Source organism: Ictalurus furcatus, chromosome 28 (genome assembly GCF_023375685.1).
Source record: "Ictalurus furcatus strain D&B chromosome 28, Billie_1.0, whole genome shotgun sequence".
Lineage (NCBI taxonomy): Eukaryota > Metazoa > Chordata > Actinopteri > Siluriformes > Ictaluridae > Ictalurus > Ictalurus furcatus.
Genome location: NC_071282.1, coordinates 18,451,809 through 18,474,710, shown reverse-complemented (window position 1 = coordinate 18,474,710; position 22,902 = coordinate 18,451,809). Strand labels below are relative to the sequence as shown.

General features: G+C 41.2%; 1 protein-coding gene across 1 annotated transcript; it reads left to right on the top strand.

The window, feature by feature from the left end:
* The first annotated feature begins 9,548 nt into the window (after positions 1-9,548).
* On the top strand, positions 9,549-11,499 carry LOC128603320 (gamma-crystallin M2-like). The gene is made up of 3 exons (XM_053617628.1): positions 9,549-9,723; positions 9,840-10,120; positions 11,083-11,499. Exons 1-3 carry the CDS (start codon positions 9,549-9,551, stop codon positions 11,368-11,370), a joined length of 744 nt encoding a protein of 247 aa, XP_053473603.1. The 3' UTR covers positions 11,371-11,499.
* Positions 11,500-22,902: the final 11,403 nt, after the last annotated feature.

The window sequence follows — 22,902 nt, the reverse complement described above, 5'->3', positions numbered from 1 at the left end:
CAGGCAAGTACGCGGTTCGGGACGCAACCGTGCTCTCTTGTTTGCCGTCAAACGGTCGAGCGCTGCCGTGTGTGTGTGTATGTGTCCTGTCGCACAATGCGGTGAAAACTCTCACACGACGTTAATAGTGTGATTAAGGTGTGTACGTGTCTGTAACGCACGTCGATAACGCGACTAAAACAGGAATCCTCCACACGTCTTAATTCCATTCGTGTTTACTTCGAGTATGACTTTAATCGGATTAAGGTCGTCAATAATCTCTGTTTACATGCCAGTTTCTTAATCAGAGTATCGTCTTAATCGGATTAATATCGGATTATCGTTGTCCATGTAAACGTGTTGACTGTCCCTAACAGGGCATGGCCTCTCTTCTGTAATAAAGCGATAATTTAGCCAATGTCCTCATTTATTTTTCTGCACAAGAGTTTCTTTTTGAGTCATTACAGACACAGCAGCTTTGTGACTAATCCTTTCCACCATTAATTACCGCAGGACATATCGAACGAGCGAGTCATCTGAAGTCGCTAATTGTTGGGGTTTGTTTCCCCAAACAGCCGAGCACAACGAGAAATAAAACTCTAAACAAAAGCCTCTTGTGGCTTCTTGAATAGCTGCGGCGTCCGGACGGGCGAAATTACAGCGACGCTCGATAACCGCTTACCGGCGCCGCGTGCGAGTTTGCAAGTGAAGGTCAACACAATTTCGCCAGCGTGCACGGAAATGCATTCTAATCAGCCCCAAAGTAATTACAACTGGTCTTTAATCCTCAACAACAACTCATCTTACACTTTCTCTGTATTATTAAGTAAACGGTATCACCCCTGACACGCGGGACACGTGCGATGCGGCACAATAAAGCGAGCCTGCGTGCTCACTCGCCCGGCCCAGACACACACGCATCTTAAATTACACCACGGTGCTGCAGACTACCGCCTTTTTTCAGCCTCTGATGTGCAGCGGAGCTTGAAATAGAGAGAGAGAGAGAGAGAGAGAGAGAGAGAGAGAGAGCGAGAGAGAGAGAACAAAATAGAGGTAGAGAGACAGAGAAACAAGGAGAGAGAGACAGGCTGACACAGAGAGAGACACAGAGAGAGAGAAACAGAAAGAGATACATAGAGAGACAGACAGAGAGAGAGAGAGAGAGAGAGAACAAGACAGATAGACAGGGAGAGAGCAACAGAGAGAAACAGACAGACAGGGAAACTGACAGTCGGACAGATAGACAGACAGACAGAGAAAGAGACAGGCAGGCAGGGAGACAGAGAGAGAGACAGACAGACAGAGAAAAAGACAGATGGAAAGACAGACAGGGAGCGAGATAGACAGACAGACAAAAGACAGACAGACAGGCAGAAAAAGAGACAGATAGACAGACAGATAGAGAGGGACATACAGATAGATAGACAGACAGACAGAGAGAGACAGACAGAGACAGAGAGATAAGGAGAAACAGACAGACAGGCAGAGAAACAGACAGAAAAACAGACAGATACATATAGACAGATAGATAGATTGAGAGAGAGAGAGAGAGAGAGAGAGAGACAGAGCGAGACAGAGAGAGAGATACAGAGTGTGTGCACTTACTCTTTCAGCCATGAGTTACGCTGAAGTATGCAAATGCAGTGTGCCCTGAGCGTCTCTCTCTCTCTCTCTCTCTCTCTCTCTCTCTCTGTCTCTCTCTCTCACACACACACACACACACTGCTTAATCCTTTCCGCCGGTGTGGTTTTTAACACACATGGCCCGTGGTGTCTCTGTGCTCCGGCTCTTGAGTTGAAGTTCTGACGGACAGCGTGACGTCTCCACACTCAGACACTGCAAACCTGAATCTCCACAAAGAAGGAAGGACGTGAGACAAGGACGAGACCTATACACATACTCTGATCCCAACAGTCATTAGTAATAATAATAATAATAATAATAATAATAATAATAATACAACACTTTTGTCAATTTTGAAGGTTGCGACTCGTTTCAGTTCCTTGAATCATTTCAGTCATGTTTAGTCAAATGATTCATTCTGATTCGTTAGCCAATGGGTTGCTGTTTTGTGTTATTTTATTAAAAATGTATTAAAAGGAAAATAATTCTTTTTTACTACCAACCCAACACACACACACACACACACACACACACACACAATGAAATGATGAAGATCTCCAGTTTGAACAGAATGAACGTGAATTAGACTCAGTGATTGACTCACCGAATGAACCGATTCACTGAACGAGAGAGGAGCGAATCTTGAAGAAACACTGACGCAAGGGGATCAGGTTTGGCCCACATGCACTTAGGAAAAAAAACAAACAACCCATTATTATACATCTTCGTTAAATAACGTTGATTGTTAGCCCCTGTGTAAATTGTTGCTATGGAAACGGTAACGTATTAGAACGTGCGCGTTAATAGACGTGCGTCGAAGCTGCACGACCGTCCGAGCTGCCGTTAAAGAAAACTCATCAACACCTTTCAGAAGTCAGAATCTGCTGGTGTAAACACCTTAGGAACGAGGAGCTCAGTGCACACGTGACGCGTGCGCTGAACGTCGAGCTGCGTTTCTTTCTTCCTCTGAATGCGTCAGCGCTGGTAATAGTTCATAGCAGTCCATGTCTTGTTTTTTACAGGAACTGCGCTGCTTAAAAAAGGTATCGACAGCTCTGCCGCGGGATTTCAAAGCTCCGGTCCGACTCGCTCGTGCTCGGCGCTGACAGCTATTGACGTTCCTGTCGCTAAACCCCCTCGCGTCTCTGATCTGTCCTCCTCGTTACTATCGGATTGCTGTTGACGCCGGAGAAATGTCACAGTGCGTCCCGCTTGCGCTGAATAGCATCAGGTTCAGAAGTCTGAGTTGGCTGCGGAGTGCTTTTAATCATCGCTTACGTACCACGGCGCCGCTGAAATCTCGACTCTGATTGGACGTTTTCTAGACGCGCTCGTTCTAATACTGTACGTTCGCGTTTCTATAGTAACGGCTACGCATGAACGGATCAGAAAGAAGTCTTCTGAAAGGAGATGTTTAGTATGAAACACCTATGGAAGGAGTCTCCAGTGTCAGCGCGTTGTAACAGTCAGAGGTAAAGCTGTAAGAGTTTACGCTTCTTTGTGTTTTTTTTTCTTTCTTCTTAATGTTCAGAGACAGTAAAAAGAGTGCGTGTGTAGGAACGGTGTGTGTTCAGTCACTTCTTTTTTTCTTCCTCCCAACACATAGGCTATACATTATTCCGGTTGTATATCACACTGCCCCCTAGTGGCTACAGTACCTCACATGGCCTCCTTTCAGTCTTTCAGCTGCTCTAACGTAAGTGAGAACAGGAGCTGACTTGTTTCTTTGACGTTCCAAAACATTAACTCTGTCTATTAACGGATAAAAAAGTACGACGTGTTTGTTGTTTAATTAAAAAAAAGAAAAGAAAAATTGCCGTCACTTCAGGATGTAAATAAAATCTCGGGAATTAAACGCAGATCTCGTTTTTTTTTTTTTTTTCTGCTCTTCTTTTGGTCTAGCACGTTCGCTAGATATGACAATTAGCCCTACATTTAAAAATGATAAATATATGCGTTCAGGTTTATTAAACTCTAAAGAACTGCTCAAGAACGAAAACGTCCCAGTATCCAGTTAGCTTAGAGACGAGATAGCTAGCTAAACCGAATTCGAATATATATATATTTTGAGATCTGGTCGGTTGAATTTATTAGCAAAATGACGTTAAACGCGCTAGTTTAGTTTAGCGTAGCGACGATCCCGACGTGGATAGCATCCGTTTCACTGGCCGTCCTTGCGGAAGATGATGAGCGGGACCGATTTATTCGTCCTACTAAAGGGCACCCGTTTCTCCTCTCGTTTCTCAGAGGCAGACATTTCTCCGACTGTATTTCACATATTCCCTCTTTCAAGCTGCAGACAGAACGTCTCGAGGCCAAAAGCGGGTCCAAATTTCCATGCATCAATTTTGGTTAAAAAATGAGAAGAGGAAGACGTGCGCCGGGCGTAAACAGAGTCCGGCCTCGCTGTAATGAATCATAAAACACGGTCAATACTCATGAAATTGTCAGCATGGCCATGAGGCGGAGGAATATTCACACGCACGCACCTGCTCTCGCCTCGGGCTTGCTTCGGATGAAAACTTATGAAATACAGTAGCGAGGTCCGCTAGAGCCGGCGCTCATGCATGCGTAATGACTTTCTGCTTGTTTTTCGGGATGGGGTTTAGCACGGATGGTGTTTTCCTCAATGCTGACACGGTGAGATGTAGTGGAGAGGACGGAACCTTCCAGAAAGGAGGCCGAAAGACGGACGAGTGAAGATGAGTGGAGACATTTTCTGCCCTTTTTTTTTTTCCCCCCATCGACAGATTTTCTTTTTCCACACATCCACGTCAGACTGAGGCTTGAAACGCTCACGTACGCACTCATTCCCTGTCCAGAATTTCGACAGAAAGTACTCGAGAATTCCACAGAAACACGTCATAGTCACGTGAACGGGTTGACAAAACGTAGGCTATTGAAAGAAGATTTCTTGACTTCGGCTTCGGATTCGCACAGTCGAATTCTCGATCCCGATTCGTGATTCCACATTGAAGTGCTCGTTCTTAAAGGTTACCGTTTCCATAGTAACATCTTATTCGCTCAGAGGAGTCGCCGATACGACCTCGACGCATGACAGGACGTCCCGAGGTCTTTCCTTCCTCTTATACCACGGCGAGTTATCATCGCTGAACGTTTCTTTCATTTGTTAAAGGATCGCACGTCATTTTTATCCGTTTATCGCTACATATAGACGCTTACAAATGCTGGCGACGCTGACACTGGAGACTCCTTCCGTAAATGTTAAATAAGCCCTGTGGAAGTCCCTGTGAACTAGCTGTTACTATAGAAACGATGACGTTTTAGAGCGAGCGCATTAATATAAACCGGAGAGTCGGAGCAAGAAATCCAAGCACGGCGATAAATCAGGTGAGAATTGAGAAGTAAAAGAGGAGAGAGAGAGAGAGAGAGAGAGAGAGAGAGATGGATAACCGTGTCTGAGACACTGACAGTCGGTGAGTAAAGACTGATCTGAGGATGACAAGTCGAGCTTCATGAATGTGCAAAGCAGCATCGCGTTCGGCTTCAGCGCCTCACCGCTCTCAGGGTGCGTTCACAAAACATCCGTCACTCAGGCGTACAGAGGCGTGCAGAGCGGCCCCGATAACAGACACGCCTTTATTTTATTCCACCATCGATCGCAAAACATGACATTCTCCATCTTTTCAGCACAGACTCATTACACAGGACATTCATTATTAATTAATGCACATTTTTACACATTTTTTGGAGAAATACTTATATTATAATGGTTAACGATTTTAACAGTAACGTGTCGTGCTCGGATCCCTTCAAAGCACACACACACACACACACACACACACACACACACACTGTGAAATAAAAAAATCAAAAATGTAAGTTCATTTCATAAGGGGAAAAAGTAATACAAAATAAAAAGTTCCCAAATCTTTCTCTCTCTCGCTCTCGCTCTCTCTCTCTCTCTCTCTCTCTCTCTCTCTCTAATATATATATATATATATTAGTATACTGACAGATGTTTCTTGTTATCCAGGTGTGTCCTGATTGTTTAAAGAATTAACAGCCCTGAAGTCTCTTCTCGGCTTGAGCCCTGAGTTTCACCTGTGAAGACTGCATTTGTTGTTAAAAAGGATAAACCAACGTAAAGACCAGAGAGCTGTCTACGGGAGAAAAGCTGAGGGAAAAAAGAGAAAATCAATCAGAGGCACTGCACAAACATCGGGCGGAGCCGATACAACGATTCGGTACGTCCTGAAAAAGCAAGAAGCAACGGCTGATGACAGAAACATTGTGAGAACTGTGGAGAAAACCCCCGGAACAACAGTTAGTGACATCACCAACAACCTCCACAGTTCCTCCCCAAATTTGTCTACAGTAAGTAAATAACCTTCTGATAATAATAATAATAATAATAATAATAATAATTTGTGCATTTAATCCTAATTTCTGGGCAGGACCTTTTGAGGGATAAAATGAAATAAAAAATATTTCTGTAAAGAATTGCTCAGTGGGTTTCACAAAGCAGAAGAGGGAGATCAGAACCGAAGCTTCAGGGCTCGTGTAAGATTACTGACCGAGCTCCATTTTGAGTGTTTTATTGTCTCGTGCTTCCTGCTTCCTGTCAATAAGAGCACACTCTTTTGGATGTATTTAATTAAAAATGAAAACCATTTTGAAAAATGCGGAGGTGCTATTTGCACGGCAAAAGCTGCGTCTTGGCTTGAAAACAAGCAACGGAATAAAAAATAAATAAATAAATAAATAAATAAAAATATTTATTTACAAACAAAATATCTCAGGATGCCACAGAACTTGTTGACTGGATTATTTTTCAGTTAATTGAAATGATTTAGGACAGTTCCACATCCGTCATGGATACAGCCGAGTGCAATAGTTTTTGCCCCCCACCACATGGTTTTTAATTGAAAAATGAAAGTCTCCCCTGTCTGTTTTATCTACAGAAGAAACAAATCGCGTATATTCACGAATCAGAAAATTTCTGAACAATTTGCCGTGACTGGATCATTTTGTCTCATCATTTTATTATTATTATTATTTTTTGAAGTTAGTATGAGGACATAATTCTGGGGTCATGATGACGGAATGAGTGGATTTAGTATTTAGGACGCGAGCTGCTTTCATACACTACGCCATGGTACAAAAATAACTTCACGTCCATAATTAGCTAGATGATTAACTCCTTATTTCCGCGCCGATATTTGTCTTTTCTTTCAAATTTATGGTAAGAAGGTTTTTTAAAATTTATTTTTTATATATAACTGTAAAATCTTGCTTCCACATCTCTCACATCTCTCACATCTCTCACATCAATCCCCACTGAAGGAAGTTTGAAATATTTATGAAGCTCTGTGTCCAAGCTGCATGAAATTACACCAAGTACATTATTTAAACACACACACACACACACACACACACACACACACACTACCCACACACATACACACACACACACACCCCAACAACAACATGTGATGCAACAATAAAAATAATATTTAAGTAAACTTGTAAACTCTTTTTTAAAAATGACTTTATTGATAGGCTTGATAAAACTTGAGTCGAATTCTTCACTTGAGTAGAAGTCATCTTTCCTGAGAAGTTTCTGAGAAGTTCCTGCTTCCTGAGAAGTTCCTAAGAAGTTCCTGAGAAGTTCCTGAGAAGTTCCTGCTTCCTGAGAAGTTTCTGTGAAGTTCCTGCTTCCTGAGACGTTCCTAAGAAGTTCCTGAAAAGTTCCTGAGAAGTTCCTGTGAAGTTCCTGCTTCCTGAGAAGTTCCTGAGAAGTTCCTGAGAAGTTCCTGCTTCCTGAGAAGTTTCTGTGAAGTTCCTGAGAAGTTCCTGCTTCCTGAGAAGTTTCTGTGAAGTTCCTGCTTCCTGAGAAGTTTCTGTGAAGTTCCTGCTTCCTGAGCATTTAAAGAGTCATTTCATAGAAAAATGCAATTAACTAAAATTCAACTTTGAGCTGAAAAACATATTTTATTTCCCAGAATCAATGCGTCACGTCGTTAAAGTCGCGTTCCAGCCATGACCCGAGTTTTATACACAAACCCCACGCAGGAACGATGGAAAAAAAAATATATTCCTCTAAGAAAACACCTGAAATTGCTTTGACTGTAAAGAGGTTAATTAAAAAATCCAGCCGAGTGTATGAGAGATTTATTAGTTTTTTTTCCCCCCACACTAGATAACATGAAGTACTTATCTAACACACGGTGTCTAACAGACGACACGCGGGTCGGAGGAAAAAAAAAAACCGCTCTGAGGAACTCGAACGCGTGTGTTACGGAGGTGCGCTAGGCTTAGCCGAATTTCCTATTTTCATTTCAGTGCTAATACTGAGAGATTTCAGTGTGATTGAATTTCACAAACTCAATAAAGCACAGTTTGCACACACACACACACACACACACACACACACACACACACACACACACGCCTTACACAAACGCACCAACACGCAAAAATAACTCTCATCCTAAATGTATGCACTTAAGGGAAATGTTTTTGCTCTTGTTTTTATTTTTTCTTCTATAAAATGTGTAAAAACTGCATCGAGTGGCAGAAAAAAAGCCTCGTAAGTAATCTTTCATGTTACTGGAAATGAGGACATTCTCACACACACACACACACACACACACACACACACACACACACACACACACACACACACACACACACACACACACACACACACCAGCTTGATTCCCGCTTGGTTTTCTCCCTCGAATAAATTAAATTACTGAAAGCAATTCCTTTGTAACACTGCAATAAACACTTAATGTCTTTTATCGATCTTTTAATTCCAGTCGTATTTGACGTACACGCCGATCTGCCTCGGATCACTTTGGAGATCTTGATATCAAACTTAAAAAAAAACCCAACTAAATAAAGTCAAAAACAACCAACAAACCAACAAACAACCACTTTAAACTGAAACGACGCAATAAATCTGAATAATTAGAAGACTTTTAGCATCTAACTGCGTCGCTTTTTACACCGGATTATTACATTTACATTTACGGCACTCGGCAGACGCCCTTATCCAGAGCGACTTATATTTATCTCATTTATACACCTGAGCTACCAACAGTGGTAACTCGGCAGTGCTGGGGCTTGAACTCCTGACCTTCTCCTGACCTTCTGACCTTCTCTTGACCTTCTGATCGGTAACCCAGAGCCTTTAACCACTGACCCACCACTTAATCTCACATCACGTGTTCTAATGACGTGCCTAATGTGTATGCAGCGCTTATGGATGTGTTATGAGGGCCCGATGCAGGTACCCTCTAAATAAATGATTACTAATTAAAAAGCAAACAAAAATAAAAATGATATTTACATAAAAAACGAGACTGGAACAGTTTTTATCCAGCATGATAAATGAAAACTCTTTTTTTTTTCTCTTTAATGCAAAAAGTCATGTATTAGCTACATAAATCCTCTAACGTCACCTGATGCAATCCTTCTAAAAATGCTTATGAACGCGTTATAAAGGCCCGACGTAGCTACTCTACGGATTTTACTCATTTCTGTCGAAACAGTCGTGGGGTGCATAACACCGCTGCTGTCCCGACTCGTCTAACGTTTACGCAGCGCTTATGAAGGTGTCACGAACGTTAGGCCCGGTGTACTTTCTCTCATTCCGGCCAAGACCAAGTCGTGTACTACACAGAGCCTGTAATCTCAGTTTACATTATATAGCCGTATAAAGTGAAAGAGTTATATATCCAGTGCTTATGAACGTGTTATGAAAGTTCAGTGTAGCTACGATTCGAATAAATCTGTTCAAACGAACCTGTGACAAAGATGCATGCAGTCTGCAGTACTGTTTATAAAGCGCCTGTGAGATGTAAAGAGCATAAAGAACGCTTGTGACAAGCACACCGCCGTATTGTGTTGCTGTAAGCGTGCGGTCCAAAGCGCGCGGTCTGATGTGTTTGTATGGTACAGAAAGCCCTACGGCTCCATGTTGCTGGCTCAGGAGTTTAAACAAAAGGAGGCACGGGTCTTTTTGGCCGGGACGAGGTATAAATGCGAGGGGGTTAAAGTGAGGCAGAACTGTGCGTCAGTCAACGGGCGGGAACGGATCCGACGAACGGAACGGAACGGAACGGAAAGAAGCCAAAATGAGCACGGGAAAGGTAAGAAGCGCGGAATAAATTCGCTCTACTTGTTGTTGAAAGCTGCTTGAGAGCTGTTAATTGACCCATCGGGATCAGAAGAGCATTAAAAGATCTGGATTAATTGTTTATACTGAATAATAACGTACCACTTGTACGGTTTTTCCCTCAACAGATCATCTTCTATGAAGACAGGAACTTCATGGGGCGCTCCTGGGAGAGCAGCGGCAACTGCCCCAACATGTCCGCCTACCTGAACCGCTGTTACTCGTGCCGAGTGGAGAGCGGCTGCTGGATGGTGTACGATCGCCCCAACTTCATGGGCAACCAGTATTTCCTCAGGAAGGGCGAGTACAACGACTACATCGGCACGTGGGGGATGAACGGTTGGATCCGCTCCTGCCGCTGGATCCCCATGGTATCATTTAATGTCCCTTATATTTTGGAAAAACATCGTCATTTATTTCCTCTTCCTGTTCTCATTTACGTTACAGCAGCTTATTAATAAACAGCTTATTAATTCATAAGTTAATAAGAAAAAAAAAAAAGGAACCCCACACAGCTTGTCTGTCACGTTACCGAGAAACCGCAAAGCCTAACCTCCTCCGTCCTGCAAAGTTACGGCTTTACCTCCGACTCTTACAAAGGGCTGACACTGGAGACTCCTTCCCAAAACGTTCCAGAAACGTCTCCTTACGGAAGACTTCTAAAACCGTGTGAACCTTTTTAATCCGAGCATCCAGTGCGCGAGTCTCTGTGAACGAGCGGTTACTATAGAAACGTCCTGATAACATATCAGAACAAGCTCGTTAATATAAACCTGTCATAGACCATGAATCAACACCTTCTGACCAATCGGAATCCAGAATTCAAAACATCCTAAGCGTGCTAAGTGCTCCGGGAATTCACAAAACGTGATCCGTTTAGAGTCCCTGAATTTACGTATGGTTTTAAAATTGATAATTGGAAACGTTTGAACGGTATTTATTTATTTTTTCTGCCTACAAAATACCGCTTGAATCATTTCATTTCACTGATTTAATTTAAATAACGTGAGCGTTTCTCTTGAAGCTTGTAAACGCCAATTTCTGAATTTAATTCGTTGAACTGAAAGTATTATAATTTAAATCACTGTAGATCTTTATTTTTTTTATCCTTATTTTATTTTTTTATTTATATAGAAACTAATAGAAAGTCATTTCACAAATTCTTGCTTCCTAATAAACGTCTTAGTGCACGATATGATCATTTAAAAATGTCAACAATCGTTCCTTCTAGTAGTTCTAGTAGTAGTTCTAAAACCGATGTAGGCCTACATATAGAATTATTACTAAAATTCAGAATTATAGCCTGTGTGTGTGTGTGCCTTTGCTTGAACAGCACAGCGGCCCCTACAGGATGAGGATCTACCCCAGGGAGAACTTCATGGGCCAGATGATGGAGATGTCTGACGACTGCGACTCCTTCATGGATCGTTATAGCTGGTCTCAAGGCTGCATGTCGTGCCACGTGATGGACGGCCACTGGCTCATGTACGAGTTCCCTCACTACAAAGGCAGGATGTGGTACTTCGGTCCCGGACAGTACCGGAACTACAGGCACATGATGGGAATGAGCGGCATGAGGTGTATGAGCATGAGGCGCATCATGGATTCCTGGTATAACTAAAGCCACTTCATGTTCGATCTCGTGAGTCTGAAATAAAGCGAATAAAATGAGAATTTGACAGATTTCTGTCTTCTTTATCAGCTGACGACACTGATCGATGATGAGATGCTAAAAAAAAAAAAAAAAAAAAGATTTGCAATTATATAAATTATACATCATTTATAGACACGGTGTATACAGGAGACATATGGTCCTCAGAGTCCTTAATTTAGAGTCATCATTTAGTAAACGTATTTTAATTTGAACATATTTTAAACATTAAATCTTCACTTCAGTTATTATAAGAGGAGTAAAACACGTCATGATGTGCAATCGTAGGAAAATAATCAACAGCTGACAATTTAACATACAATAATATAATATAATATGTATATAAAAAACCCCAATTAAGTTCTAGGTGGGTGGAAAGTTCAGAAATTAAACCATTTAAAGTGAATCAAATATACAGTTAATTTATATTGCACATAATGTTTCAATAATTTGCGTTCTTTGTTCTGTAAATTAAAGGATCACATGTAGGTCTTTTTGGAATTTTTTTTTTTTTTTTTTTTTAAAGTCTAACAACCCCCCTTCTTGTTGTTTTCTTTGTTTGTTTTCTGTTTTTTTATTTGTTCTGCAATAAATCTATTTTTCATCGTGGATTTATAAAGGGCAGACGACCAAATAAAATATAAACCTTATAAAACAACAACACCAAAAAAAACAAAACAAAAAAAACAAAAAACAAAACGAATCTGTTAAATGAAAAAGGCAATATTTTCCCAGGCTCCATAGATGTTTCATCTTCCGTGTGAGACGAATGCTAATCTAAAACCTTTCGGAGACGTTTTGGAGACCCGCTGTCGTGACTGCGGCGCTGAAGCGGCCGAGTCGTCGGATTAGCCGAGATGTTATAACGAGATAACGTCACATGCTATAGACAAACATTTAACCCTGGCCTCTAAAAGCCATTACGGAATTTCACTGATTTTTTTTTCTCCCGGCCACGGCGGTGCTCTAAACTAATCACTAAGCAGTTCTGCAGTGACTCTGTAATGAGTCTCCGCTCTGAACCACTGCTCTCCAATTTCCCATAAAACACCTGCAGGCGTATCGATCACCTTTAGCTTCGACTGGTTCAGTGTTATCCACTCACCAGCGTTCGAGCAACAGCAGCACTGACAGTAGTGCAGCTGCGCGTCACACGTTTATAACTGTAACTGTAAACGGATAAAAGTATACTCATGTTCTTTAACAGATATAAATGATAAGTCTTGGCAGATTGCTGTAGTGTAAGAGAAATCAAACACTTCAGGACATACTTTGGTGTGTGTAACTTGTAATTACAGATTGCTAGACATTATTTCCGTGGGGAGATTTAGTGCGCTAATTTGGCACAAACTGACAGGCAGCTATGCTAGGAAGCTAGCTTCTGTAGCTATACAAGCGCTATGTAAAACTTGTTGGAAGTGTGTGTTAGCTAACTAGGAACCCGCTAGCTATAATACGAAAGCTAGCTAAAAGCTAGCTGATGTAACACTACCTGACGATACGTGACTAACTAAAATCAACAAAATACAAGTGAAATATAATCAAGACTTAGCTACGTGTCACAAACACAGCACGTTAGAAGAGACAATATACTATATGTTAATATTATACAACAGTCCGCTAATCTGATTGGATAATTCAGCGATTATACTGAATATCAGTAGCTGTGCCAATATTCAGTACGCTCTTGTACACTCTTGCTTGTGCGATATTGCTTAATTATAAACAATGATAAAAGTTTAGACAGCGACCTTTTAAAAAAAAAACAAACAAACAAAAAAAACAGCATATGCAACACTAATAAAAATCAATTCCATAAATATTGGCACGCTTTAAAAGAATGGTCAGAATTGCACACCAAAATAATTACGTTTGACACTTTTAAGTAAATTTATCAAGGTAGTATAATCCATCCATCCATCCATCTTCTATACCGCTTATTCTTCTTCAGGGTCACGGGGGAACCTGGAGCCTATCCCAGGGAGCATCGGGCACAAGGCGGGGTACACCCTGGACGGGTGCCAGTCCATCGCAGGGCACAATCACACACACCCTCACACACCCGTTCATACACTACGGACACTTTAGACACGCCAATCAGCCTACCGTGCATGTCTTTGGACTGGGGGAGGAAACCGGAGTACCCGGAGGAAACCCCCGCAGCACGGGGAGAACATGCAAACTCCGCACACACACACAGGGCCACGGTGGGAATCGATCACACGACCCTGGAGGTGTGAGGCGAACGTACTAACCACTAATGACAACAACACCAAACAACCAGAACAACCAAACAAAAAGAAACAAAGTGAAAAATAATCAAATGCAGAATGTACATTATATATAATTACATATAATTAAATATCACTACACACAAATAAGGCCATAATAATCATAATAAATAAATAAAATAGTAGAACATCAACATTAAAACATAATGAATGAATGAACAAAAGAAAGGAAGTCTGGGAGAAAAAAACATGTGAAGCAACGTTGATGAATATGGTTGTTCTCTACATGAGTTCTAAAAGGGTTCTAAATGGTTCTATTAATATGAATGGCTCTCCCAAAGGAACAACTCGGAAAAAAAACCCCTAATTTGCATCATTTAGGTTACTCTCACTGCCATTTTGTTCACATGAAACCACAATATTTGTATTTTTGCTCATTTTTATGATTTCACGAAGGGTGCCAATAATTCTGCAGTCCTCTCTTTGCATGTGACGGTTAAAATCACGTGATGATCACGTTTAGTTTACGGTATTTGTACCATGTAGTGTGATGTTTTCATTTCTGGAGCTCGTATGTTTTCAGACCGAGCCTTTTGGGTCCCGTGTGAACCTTAAAACTCGAGCAGACACCGTGCTAAAGGGACTCGTCTGCCACAGCGTGAGAATGATGATGGATTACTGACACATCCCTTTGATGGAAACTACAGGAGAAATGACCTCAGGGCCGAGCGAAGAGCACCTGACCGTGTAAAATGGAGGAAAAGCCAAAGTCCATTGGACTGTTATGGAGCGAGGTGGAGAAAATTGCTCTCAGTCCTCATGGACCTCCAGCCTGTTCAGATTTTTGCTGTAATCTGTCTCCTAACACTTACCCAAGTGCTGATCGCTTCACGCACGTCTACAGGATCGGAAATAGACGATAAATGAAGCCTTGTGAGATTTACAGGGCCTGGTTTAGTATTTGAAATGTCGCTATTTTTTACTGTTCTCTATATTAACCCCCCCCCCCCCCCCGAATGTACAGAATAGTATTCAGGATCCAATGGAAGGATTTTGTACCCTACATTCTTTGCTCATCATTATATGATGGTGCAGTGACATTAACAACCATTGTGAATTAGTCTACTGTGGGCATGTTCCAATCCACACAGTCTATTCACAATATAGGGCACTAAAACACCATCCTGAACATGGCACTATAATCAGTCCATTGTGGATGCGTCCCAAACCAAACCTTATTACCAATATACGCCACACGAACACCATCACAAGCGTCTCACCATCGGTAAACTGTGGATGTGTCCCAAACCACACACTCTACTCACTAGGTAGGCCACATAAACACAATCACAAGTATAAATTAAACATTCTGCCCACTAAATAAGCCCCCCCCCCAAAAAAAACAAAACAAAAAACAAACCCATAATCAACCTACCATGGTTGTGTCCCAAATTAATGAATCATATTCACTATATAGTCGTCAAGAACACCACTGCAAGTGTCTCATCAGTCTATTGTGGACGTGTCCCGAACCAAGCACTTTATTCGTTTTATAGTATAGTATCAATATCAATATAAGTCAAATCTGTATGCGTCCCAAAACATAGACCGTATTCACTACATAGGCCATGTAGACACCATTGCAAAAGTCATACTATCGAACAGGACACGTCCTAAATCACAAACCATACGGTATGTGACATCAATTAAGTGATGCACTGTGGGATTTCAGTGCACATGGAAATCACTATGGGATTTCAGAGCCTGTGGTTTAAACATGATAAAATACAGCGATGCTGGCACTATGAGACTTTTCACATTTTTAAGGATTAGCTTGTTTGCGTTTTGTGATTAAACCTGTTTAAAAAGTCACAAATGGTTCCCTGAGATATTTAAATGAGCTCGAAAAAAGCTTAAAACAGGAAAATAGAGGCAGAGGACTGAATTTGTTAGTCCTAAATTGCCTTGTCCCATTTGCATGTCTGAAAAAGACCGCGGCGAAATCGACTTGCGCTGAAAATTTGTCAAACAAACAAATCCTCATTCCTCAGACCAATAAATACTGACTAAGGCGGCGCACGTCGGACAGAAGGGAGAAGGTGATATTAAATTTGCATTCAGGTCTGTGAGGAAGTGGCTCATCTCGTCCACGAATGTGATGTTTCAGCAGGAAGTAGGCGGCGAGAGGAGCGCGGAGAATCGCAAAATAACCATTATAAATGAGAAATATGAGCCACCGCCACGATGAGTACACACCAGCACAGAATGCGGTCGGGGGGGGGGAAAAAAGAGACGTTAAATCATGTGAAGAGATGTTTACAAGATCAAACAAACTGCTCGTAATGGGGAAGCTGGGAAACGAGTGAGCGGGAAGAAAAGGAAAACCGGACCCAAAAACGAAAGGAAGCTTAGCGGGGACTGTTAAGGGAGATGGGAGACACGTACGCTCCGAAATACAACTGGTCCTTCACAAAAGAGAACCTTTCACAGAAAGACCATGTTTCCTGAAGACCCAACCATTTCCTGACGTTCCCACCATAAATATTTCATCACGTGAAAGAATCTTCGTAGTGGAAATTTTTTAGTGGTCTTTGAGTTTACTGTCGTACCAAGCAGAATGTCTGAAGAATCATGGACCACAAGGTTTTTAGAGGAACTAAGAAATGTTCTTCCAATGTTCTCTAATGTTATTTTAGCATTGGATTAAAGAGTATCTTCTTCAGTTTGTTCACCTGTGGGAACCACCGAGATAACCATGGGTTATCAAACGGCACACCATGGTCCAGATGCAGACCCAGCAAAGTACCGTACCGAGGACTTGGGAAAAAAATCAACTTATAGCTGATAAACATCTGGCTTTATTTCAGCGACTCTAGTTTTCTGAACATGAAACGACGTCGCAGCTTCTGTAGTGGAACCCCTGTTGCTGTTTATTCAATCGCACACATTTATGTACTGTACATGATTAAGCTGAATGAAGCTCATCGGACCAGAGACTAGCTACAAGGCTAGAGATGTTAACTCAGAAAGTGAATAGTTTGCACAGACTTTCAGAGACTTTTATTTACCCTCTGATGACTGATGACATGGTTGTTTAAAAAAAAAAAAAAAAAAAATGAGAAAAAGCCAGACGTCAGACATGACGCTAGTCAAGCTAGTCAAGCATCCTTCACGCTAAACAAGAGCTAACAATTTGCTCATGCTAATCACTTATCCGAACTTTTCTTTGCCAGCAGAGAATTTTATATAACTGAACCTTTAGTGGAATAAAACTGCATTTAGAGATTCTACATAGAGCCTCTACAACGTGCTTCTGAAGCGATTCCCAGAATGCCGTGGAGCGTTTACTATTAAAGAGCCCTTGTATAACGACTCACACCATATTAGAGCATTACCGCACATCTAAATGAAGGATTTCTCATTTCCAGTAGAGAGACACTTCAATCGCAAAGGACATTGCATTAATGCCATCACACTTAGCGTCACTAATCGTTGCTATGGCGGCAATGCCGCTTGAGACGCTTAAAGACGAAAGAACTCGACCACGTTCTTAGAAACCTATGCGGCGGATGTTCTGCTGTAAACAAGCGTCCTGGATAAGTGGTGTCACCATGATCATTCCAAAACCGAAATTGGAGAGATGTTTCTTGTGCCGGATATGAACAAGTGCATCGTAAATCTCTGGCAGGAGTCTTTACACAAGAGATTCTATTCATGCTAGTCCTGTGGCTAAATGTGGTTCGTGTGGCTAAATCAGCTGTGCTGTGAACGTGCTTGGCTGCTTGGCGTCGAAGATAATCGACCTTAACAAAACTTGTAAATCTGTGGGAAATTTCTAGAAACTACTCGATTGATAGATTGGTCAATGGGGTTTAAATATGGATTAAATCGTTACTGCTGTACTGGGAACCACCGCACAAGTAATACACCACATTATTTAACGTTCATAGTTGACACCAGGCCAGACCATCATGCCCACATGTGCTTGTTAAACATCTCATTCCAAATTTCGTCCCTCTTTGCTGTTATAATTTCTTTTATGGGCTTTCCACTAGATTTCGGAGCATGGCTGTAGGGATTTGTTCATTCAGCAACGAGAGCATTAGTGAGGTCAGACACTGATGTCAGGCGAGAAGACCGCATTTGTTGTATTTATGTATTTATGTGCTGAATGTTGCAGTGTTCAGCTCCAGCCCATTACCATGTGACTTGTTCCCACCCCACACTGTAAAACCGGATAAGTTCATTTAATTACCTCAAAATGTTTACGTTGATAAATCAATTTCTTTAAGCCAAATACACTTAAATTACAAAGTTTGAGTTCAATTTTTGTTATATTTAATTGTATTTGGCTTAAAGAACTTGATTTATCGACTTAAAAATTGGAGCTAATTAGTTTCCTCAAATTTTTTGAGTTAAATGAACTTATCCGGTTTTACAGTGTAACCCATGGGAAACCAATGCAAAAAAAAAACCCATGGGAAACCAAAAAAACCCATGGGAAACCAATGCAAAAAAATTGAGGAGACTAATTACCTATTGTAAAGCGTTAACCTTTTATTATTTGTCAACGAATACATTATAAATGGTGGAAAGTAGGACGTCAGTGTCGTTTCTGTGTGATCATTTTAATCAATGTCCACTATGTATTATAAATAAATAAATAAATAAATAAATAAATACCTTCTGGGCTCGCCACCCATTTTTTTTTTCTTTCTGTATGCTACTGCCTGACCTAGGAGAAAGCGAGACACACAGTGAGAGAATGTCGAAGTGAGTGAGTAAAGCCAAGCTGTCAGCACACTAGTCAACATATTTTATCGTTCAGCTAATTGATTAGGAATTGGCCGAGTGAAAGCAGAGCCTTTTAATTAAGGCATGGGGGTGTCTCTTTAAGACAGGATAAGAGATGTAATTACCACTGAGCAAGCAGTTAACACCGAGAGGTGGGAAAGAAAGATGCTGAACTAATAACACCGCTAACACGGCAGCACTTACGCCAAACGCTAAAACAAACAAACACACAAACAAATAAATAAATAAGTAATTCGGCCAGGTCAGAGTACGTCGTCCTGCAGTATCTCGGGTCGAAAGCAGTGTAGAATCAGATGCAGAGCCGTATTATAAAATGTCAAAAACATTCTTTATGCTAGCTTCAGTATGCAGGTAGTCATGTTGACCTTCGTGTCGGGTTTTGCGCGCAGAGATCGCACGCATTCACCCCGAAAAGAATGATTTGCAAAGCACACTGAATAGCTGACCGTTTGCTTCAGGCCGATGTTCAAATCATGCGAGCGGCGTGGATGAACGAGAGGGAAAATCAAATCAAATCAAATAGAAAGGAAGAAAAGGAAACCTTGAGACGGATGAATATGAAGCGAATTATCAGGCTTCGGTATTCAGTAATTGCATCTTTTTTTCCATTGAAAGTGCTTTGTAATTGCCCGGTCGCACGATGTTGGACGGCGGAGGTCTATGTATAGATTTTTTTCTTTTTTCTTCTCCACCTCTTTATGTTGCACTAACAGCAACACAGAGTAAAGATTGTGTGCATTGTTTTAGTAGCGGAATGTTTTAAATGTGTAAACCAAGTGTAATGAAAAAGCTTTAGCCTCTTAAATCCTTCAGCCAAGGGTGTTATTTATCCTCAAGTACAGTACATGACAACCCAGGCTAGTCGCAACACGTAGTACCACAAAACACACACCCACATACATACACGAATAAATACACATGAGTCCAGGATCATAAGGTTGAACGACCAATGCTGATAAATGCTGTGCATTATTACGCCATTAAATCCATTTCATAAGTAAGAACGAAGGCCCGTAAATAATTAATGATGGACAGCTGCACTATAGAATTCCGTCGAGATGAATGTAGAGAAGTCATATATTACTACTGCCATATATTATTATAGAGATGTATTAAATATGGATGACTGCAGGGATATAGGCTTTCCTGGCAGACCTAGATGCAAAAAAAAAAAAAAAATGTGCATTTTATATTAATAACTTTGGGAAAATGGGATGAAAATGGTGTGTAATGGTGTGATAAATTGTGGGAATGATAAACATCATAGTTTTCAGCATCACAGGTTTCTGAGAGCTATGTCAATTTGCCTGCCCTTTAAATAAATAAATAAATAAATGGATAGATAAATAAATAAATAAACTCGTTTTTATTGTGCCAGTTCGGGTTTTTAAGACATTGGATCTTCGAAAATCAGAGTTTCATGTGATTGACAGTTTCTCATTGGATTCCCTGAAATATTAAAATCCCAGTAATCTCTGGTTATAAAACATTACCTTTTGGTCAAATGTAACAGAATATAATTTAAAAGAAGAAGAAAACAAAATGAAAGTCAAGGGAATGGGAAAGGACAAGGGAAAAGGGGAAGGTGGGGGAATTGGAGGTTCATGAATTGGAAGTTGAGGAAATTGGGAAAGTTGAGAGAATTGGAAGGTGAGCAAATTGGGAAAGTTGAGAGCAAGGGGATGTCAAGGGAGTGGAAACTTGAGGGAATGGTGAATATAAAGACTTTTTAAGAACATTTTTTAGAAAATATTGATTTAACTTGGCTATATTACTGTTGATGCATCTTTCAAGGTCTTTCTGTACGTTTTTCCAATTTCTTAAACCTTTTGATAGCTTGCATCCATTATTCCACCATGGCCAACACTATACCAGGACATTCTGACGATAAAATAATTAAACAATCTAACTAATCACAAACAGCTCAATGACAAGCAACTTACCTTATAACTGAAATATATAGTTCAGCCACAGAGCTCTAGGGTAGAAAACATAAAATGTCGGTGGTAACACTTACCTACAGAGGTTTCTATAATAATAAAAATGCATTAATGTGATGTAGGAAGGATCATGTCCTCATTTCGCATCTGCTGTCAGTGTAAAATGGACCCAAAGTGCAAATCCGGTCCACGTCTATGCCTACGGAGAACTGATTAATGCAAGTGAACAAACGAACAAAATCTGGCCAGCTGGGTACGGTAGGACGCGTTAGACGTGTGACAGCAAACAGATGCACTTAGCCGAGCTCCACTGCATTATTTATACGAGCCAGAAAACAAAAGCATGATGAATGGTTTGTTTTCTCACCAGTGTATGAATACAGAAGACTCGAAAACTCATGCGAATGGATTCACACAAGGGCGCCATATTTTTCTAGCAGTAGGATAACAGAAGAAGTCGTTTACAGATGACTCTTTTCACTTTTGACTGGATAATGTTAGAGTACAGGGTGTGCAAAGTCCGCGATCTTACGAGTTTTGGATTTGCCAGAACGTCCTCTATGGTGTATGGGAAAACTCAGAAAGCATTAAGGCCATGTCAGGGAAATAAATCACCGGGCTGAGCTGAAGAGGTGGGGACTTTACCATGGGGTTTGGAATGCTGAACACTGTAGCTTAGATGACCTTCATCCCAGGATTTGCTCAGCGTGGTCTCTGTTAAAAAAAAAAAAGAAAGAAGTGGGAACGAGGTTAGTTTCTCTTCGAACCCCATTTATGGTTGTCTGATTTTCTCATGCCCTACCAATCCACTTTACTCACCATCCCTCCATCCATCCTCAATCTTTGAGCTCACCATCCCTCCATCGGTAGATCCTCTATATGTGCTTACTATCCCTCCATCCATCTTCCTTTACCATCTAACCCTAGCATCTTCCTATTCATGAACCCATCCTCTATCCGCCCATCCTCTTTTACCAGCGCATGATCCTTCTATTCGTCCTCCTCCATTATCTCACTCTTCATCTGTCTATTTTCTCCCAGCCCATTGTCCACCCTTCTCTCTCAGCTCTGTATTACTTTTTTATCCTCTTCTTTACTGGTCCATCCATCATCCTTTCCTCCATCCTCTTTTACTGGTTCACTCTCTGCATCCATAAACGTCAACCAACTCACTATATTTCCATTCATCTTTCTTCTTCTAGCATCTCACAATCCATCACATTCCATTAGCTCACTCCCATCCTCTACCATCTTACTATACCTCCATCCATCTAACCCTACCATCTCCCTATTCCCTTACCCAATCCCTATCCATCCATCCTCACTACCCTTCTGTTTGTCATTCTCCATCATCTCACTATCCCTACACCCAGCCTCTTCTAGAGCCTGCTTACTGTTACCTCCCTCCATCTGTCCTTTATACACGCTAAACCAGCTCAATGTCCAGCCGGGGAAGATATCCCCCATCTGTCCATCCGTCTTCCTCTACCAGCTTACAATACTTTTATCCATCCTTCTGTACCATGTATAGTCCCCTCTGAAAGTATTGGAACAGCAAGGCCAATTCGCTATACATTGAAGACATCTGTGGTTGAGAGCAAAAGATGAATATGAGATGATAGATCGGAATTTCAGGTCTCATTTCCCCATATTTACATCTAGATGGCACCTTTGGGGGCAGACCATTCAATGTTTTTTAGATGAGCAAAAGTATAGGGACAGATAGTCTTTATGTAAATAACACTTACTATTTGGTTGCATATCTATTGATTACAAGAACTGTAAGCAAGTGGGTTTATGGTCGGATGATTGACTTGGCCAGTCTAAAACCTTTCACTTTTTCCCGCTAATGAAGTCCTTTGTTGTGTTGGCACTGCGATTGGGTCGTTGTCTTGCTGCTTGATGAAATTTCTCCCTATTCGAGTAGATTCACTTCTCTGACAGATTGTTTCTGTAAACTTCTGAACTGATTCTACTGCTACCATCACGAGTTCTATCATCAATAAAGATTGATGACACTACCTCCACCATGCTTGATTTATGAGCTTCTATGTTTCGGATCTTGAGCAGATCCATTCTTTCTCCACACTTTGGCCTTGGTAGAGGTTCATCTTGTTTCCAGCACTTTTGTGGGTCGTCTCTGTATTTTTATTTTGTTGCAAATTCCAATCTGGCTTTCTGATTCTTACAGCTCTTGTGTGGATTGAATCTTGAGATATGGTCTCTATATTTCTGCACCAGCTCAATCCTTCTCTACTGGCCAGTTCAATATCCCAATCCATGCCCGCTTACGATCATTATTGTCCATCCTTCTCTCTATCTGTCCATCTCCCTCTATCAGCTCCTACATCTACATCAAATTGTTCAGGAACGGTTTGAGGAACACGACAAAGAGTTCAAGGTGTTGACCCGGCCTCCAAATTCCCCAGATCTCAATCCGATCGAGCGTCTGTGGGATACACAAACCATTTCGATCCACGGAGGCCCCACCTCGCAACTTACAGGACTTAAAGGAT

Bases quoted from the DNA above. Each gene is read 5' to 3' on its own strand.
- LOC128603320 (XM_053617628.1), top strand. From the start codon at position 9,549: ATGTTGCTGGCTCAGGAGTTTAAACAAAAGGAGGCACGGGTCTTTTTG. The intron at 9,724-9,839 runs GTAAGAAGCGCG...TGTTTATACTGA, and splicing joins CCAAAATGAGCACGGGAAAG to ATAATAACGTACCACTTGTA. The intron at 10,121-11,082 runs GTATCATTTAAT...TTGCTTGAACAG, and splicing joins CCTGCCGCTGGATCCCCATG to CACAGCGGCCCCTACAGGAT.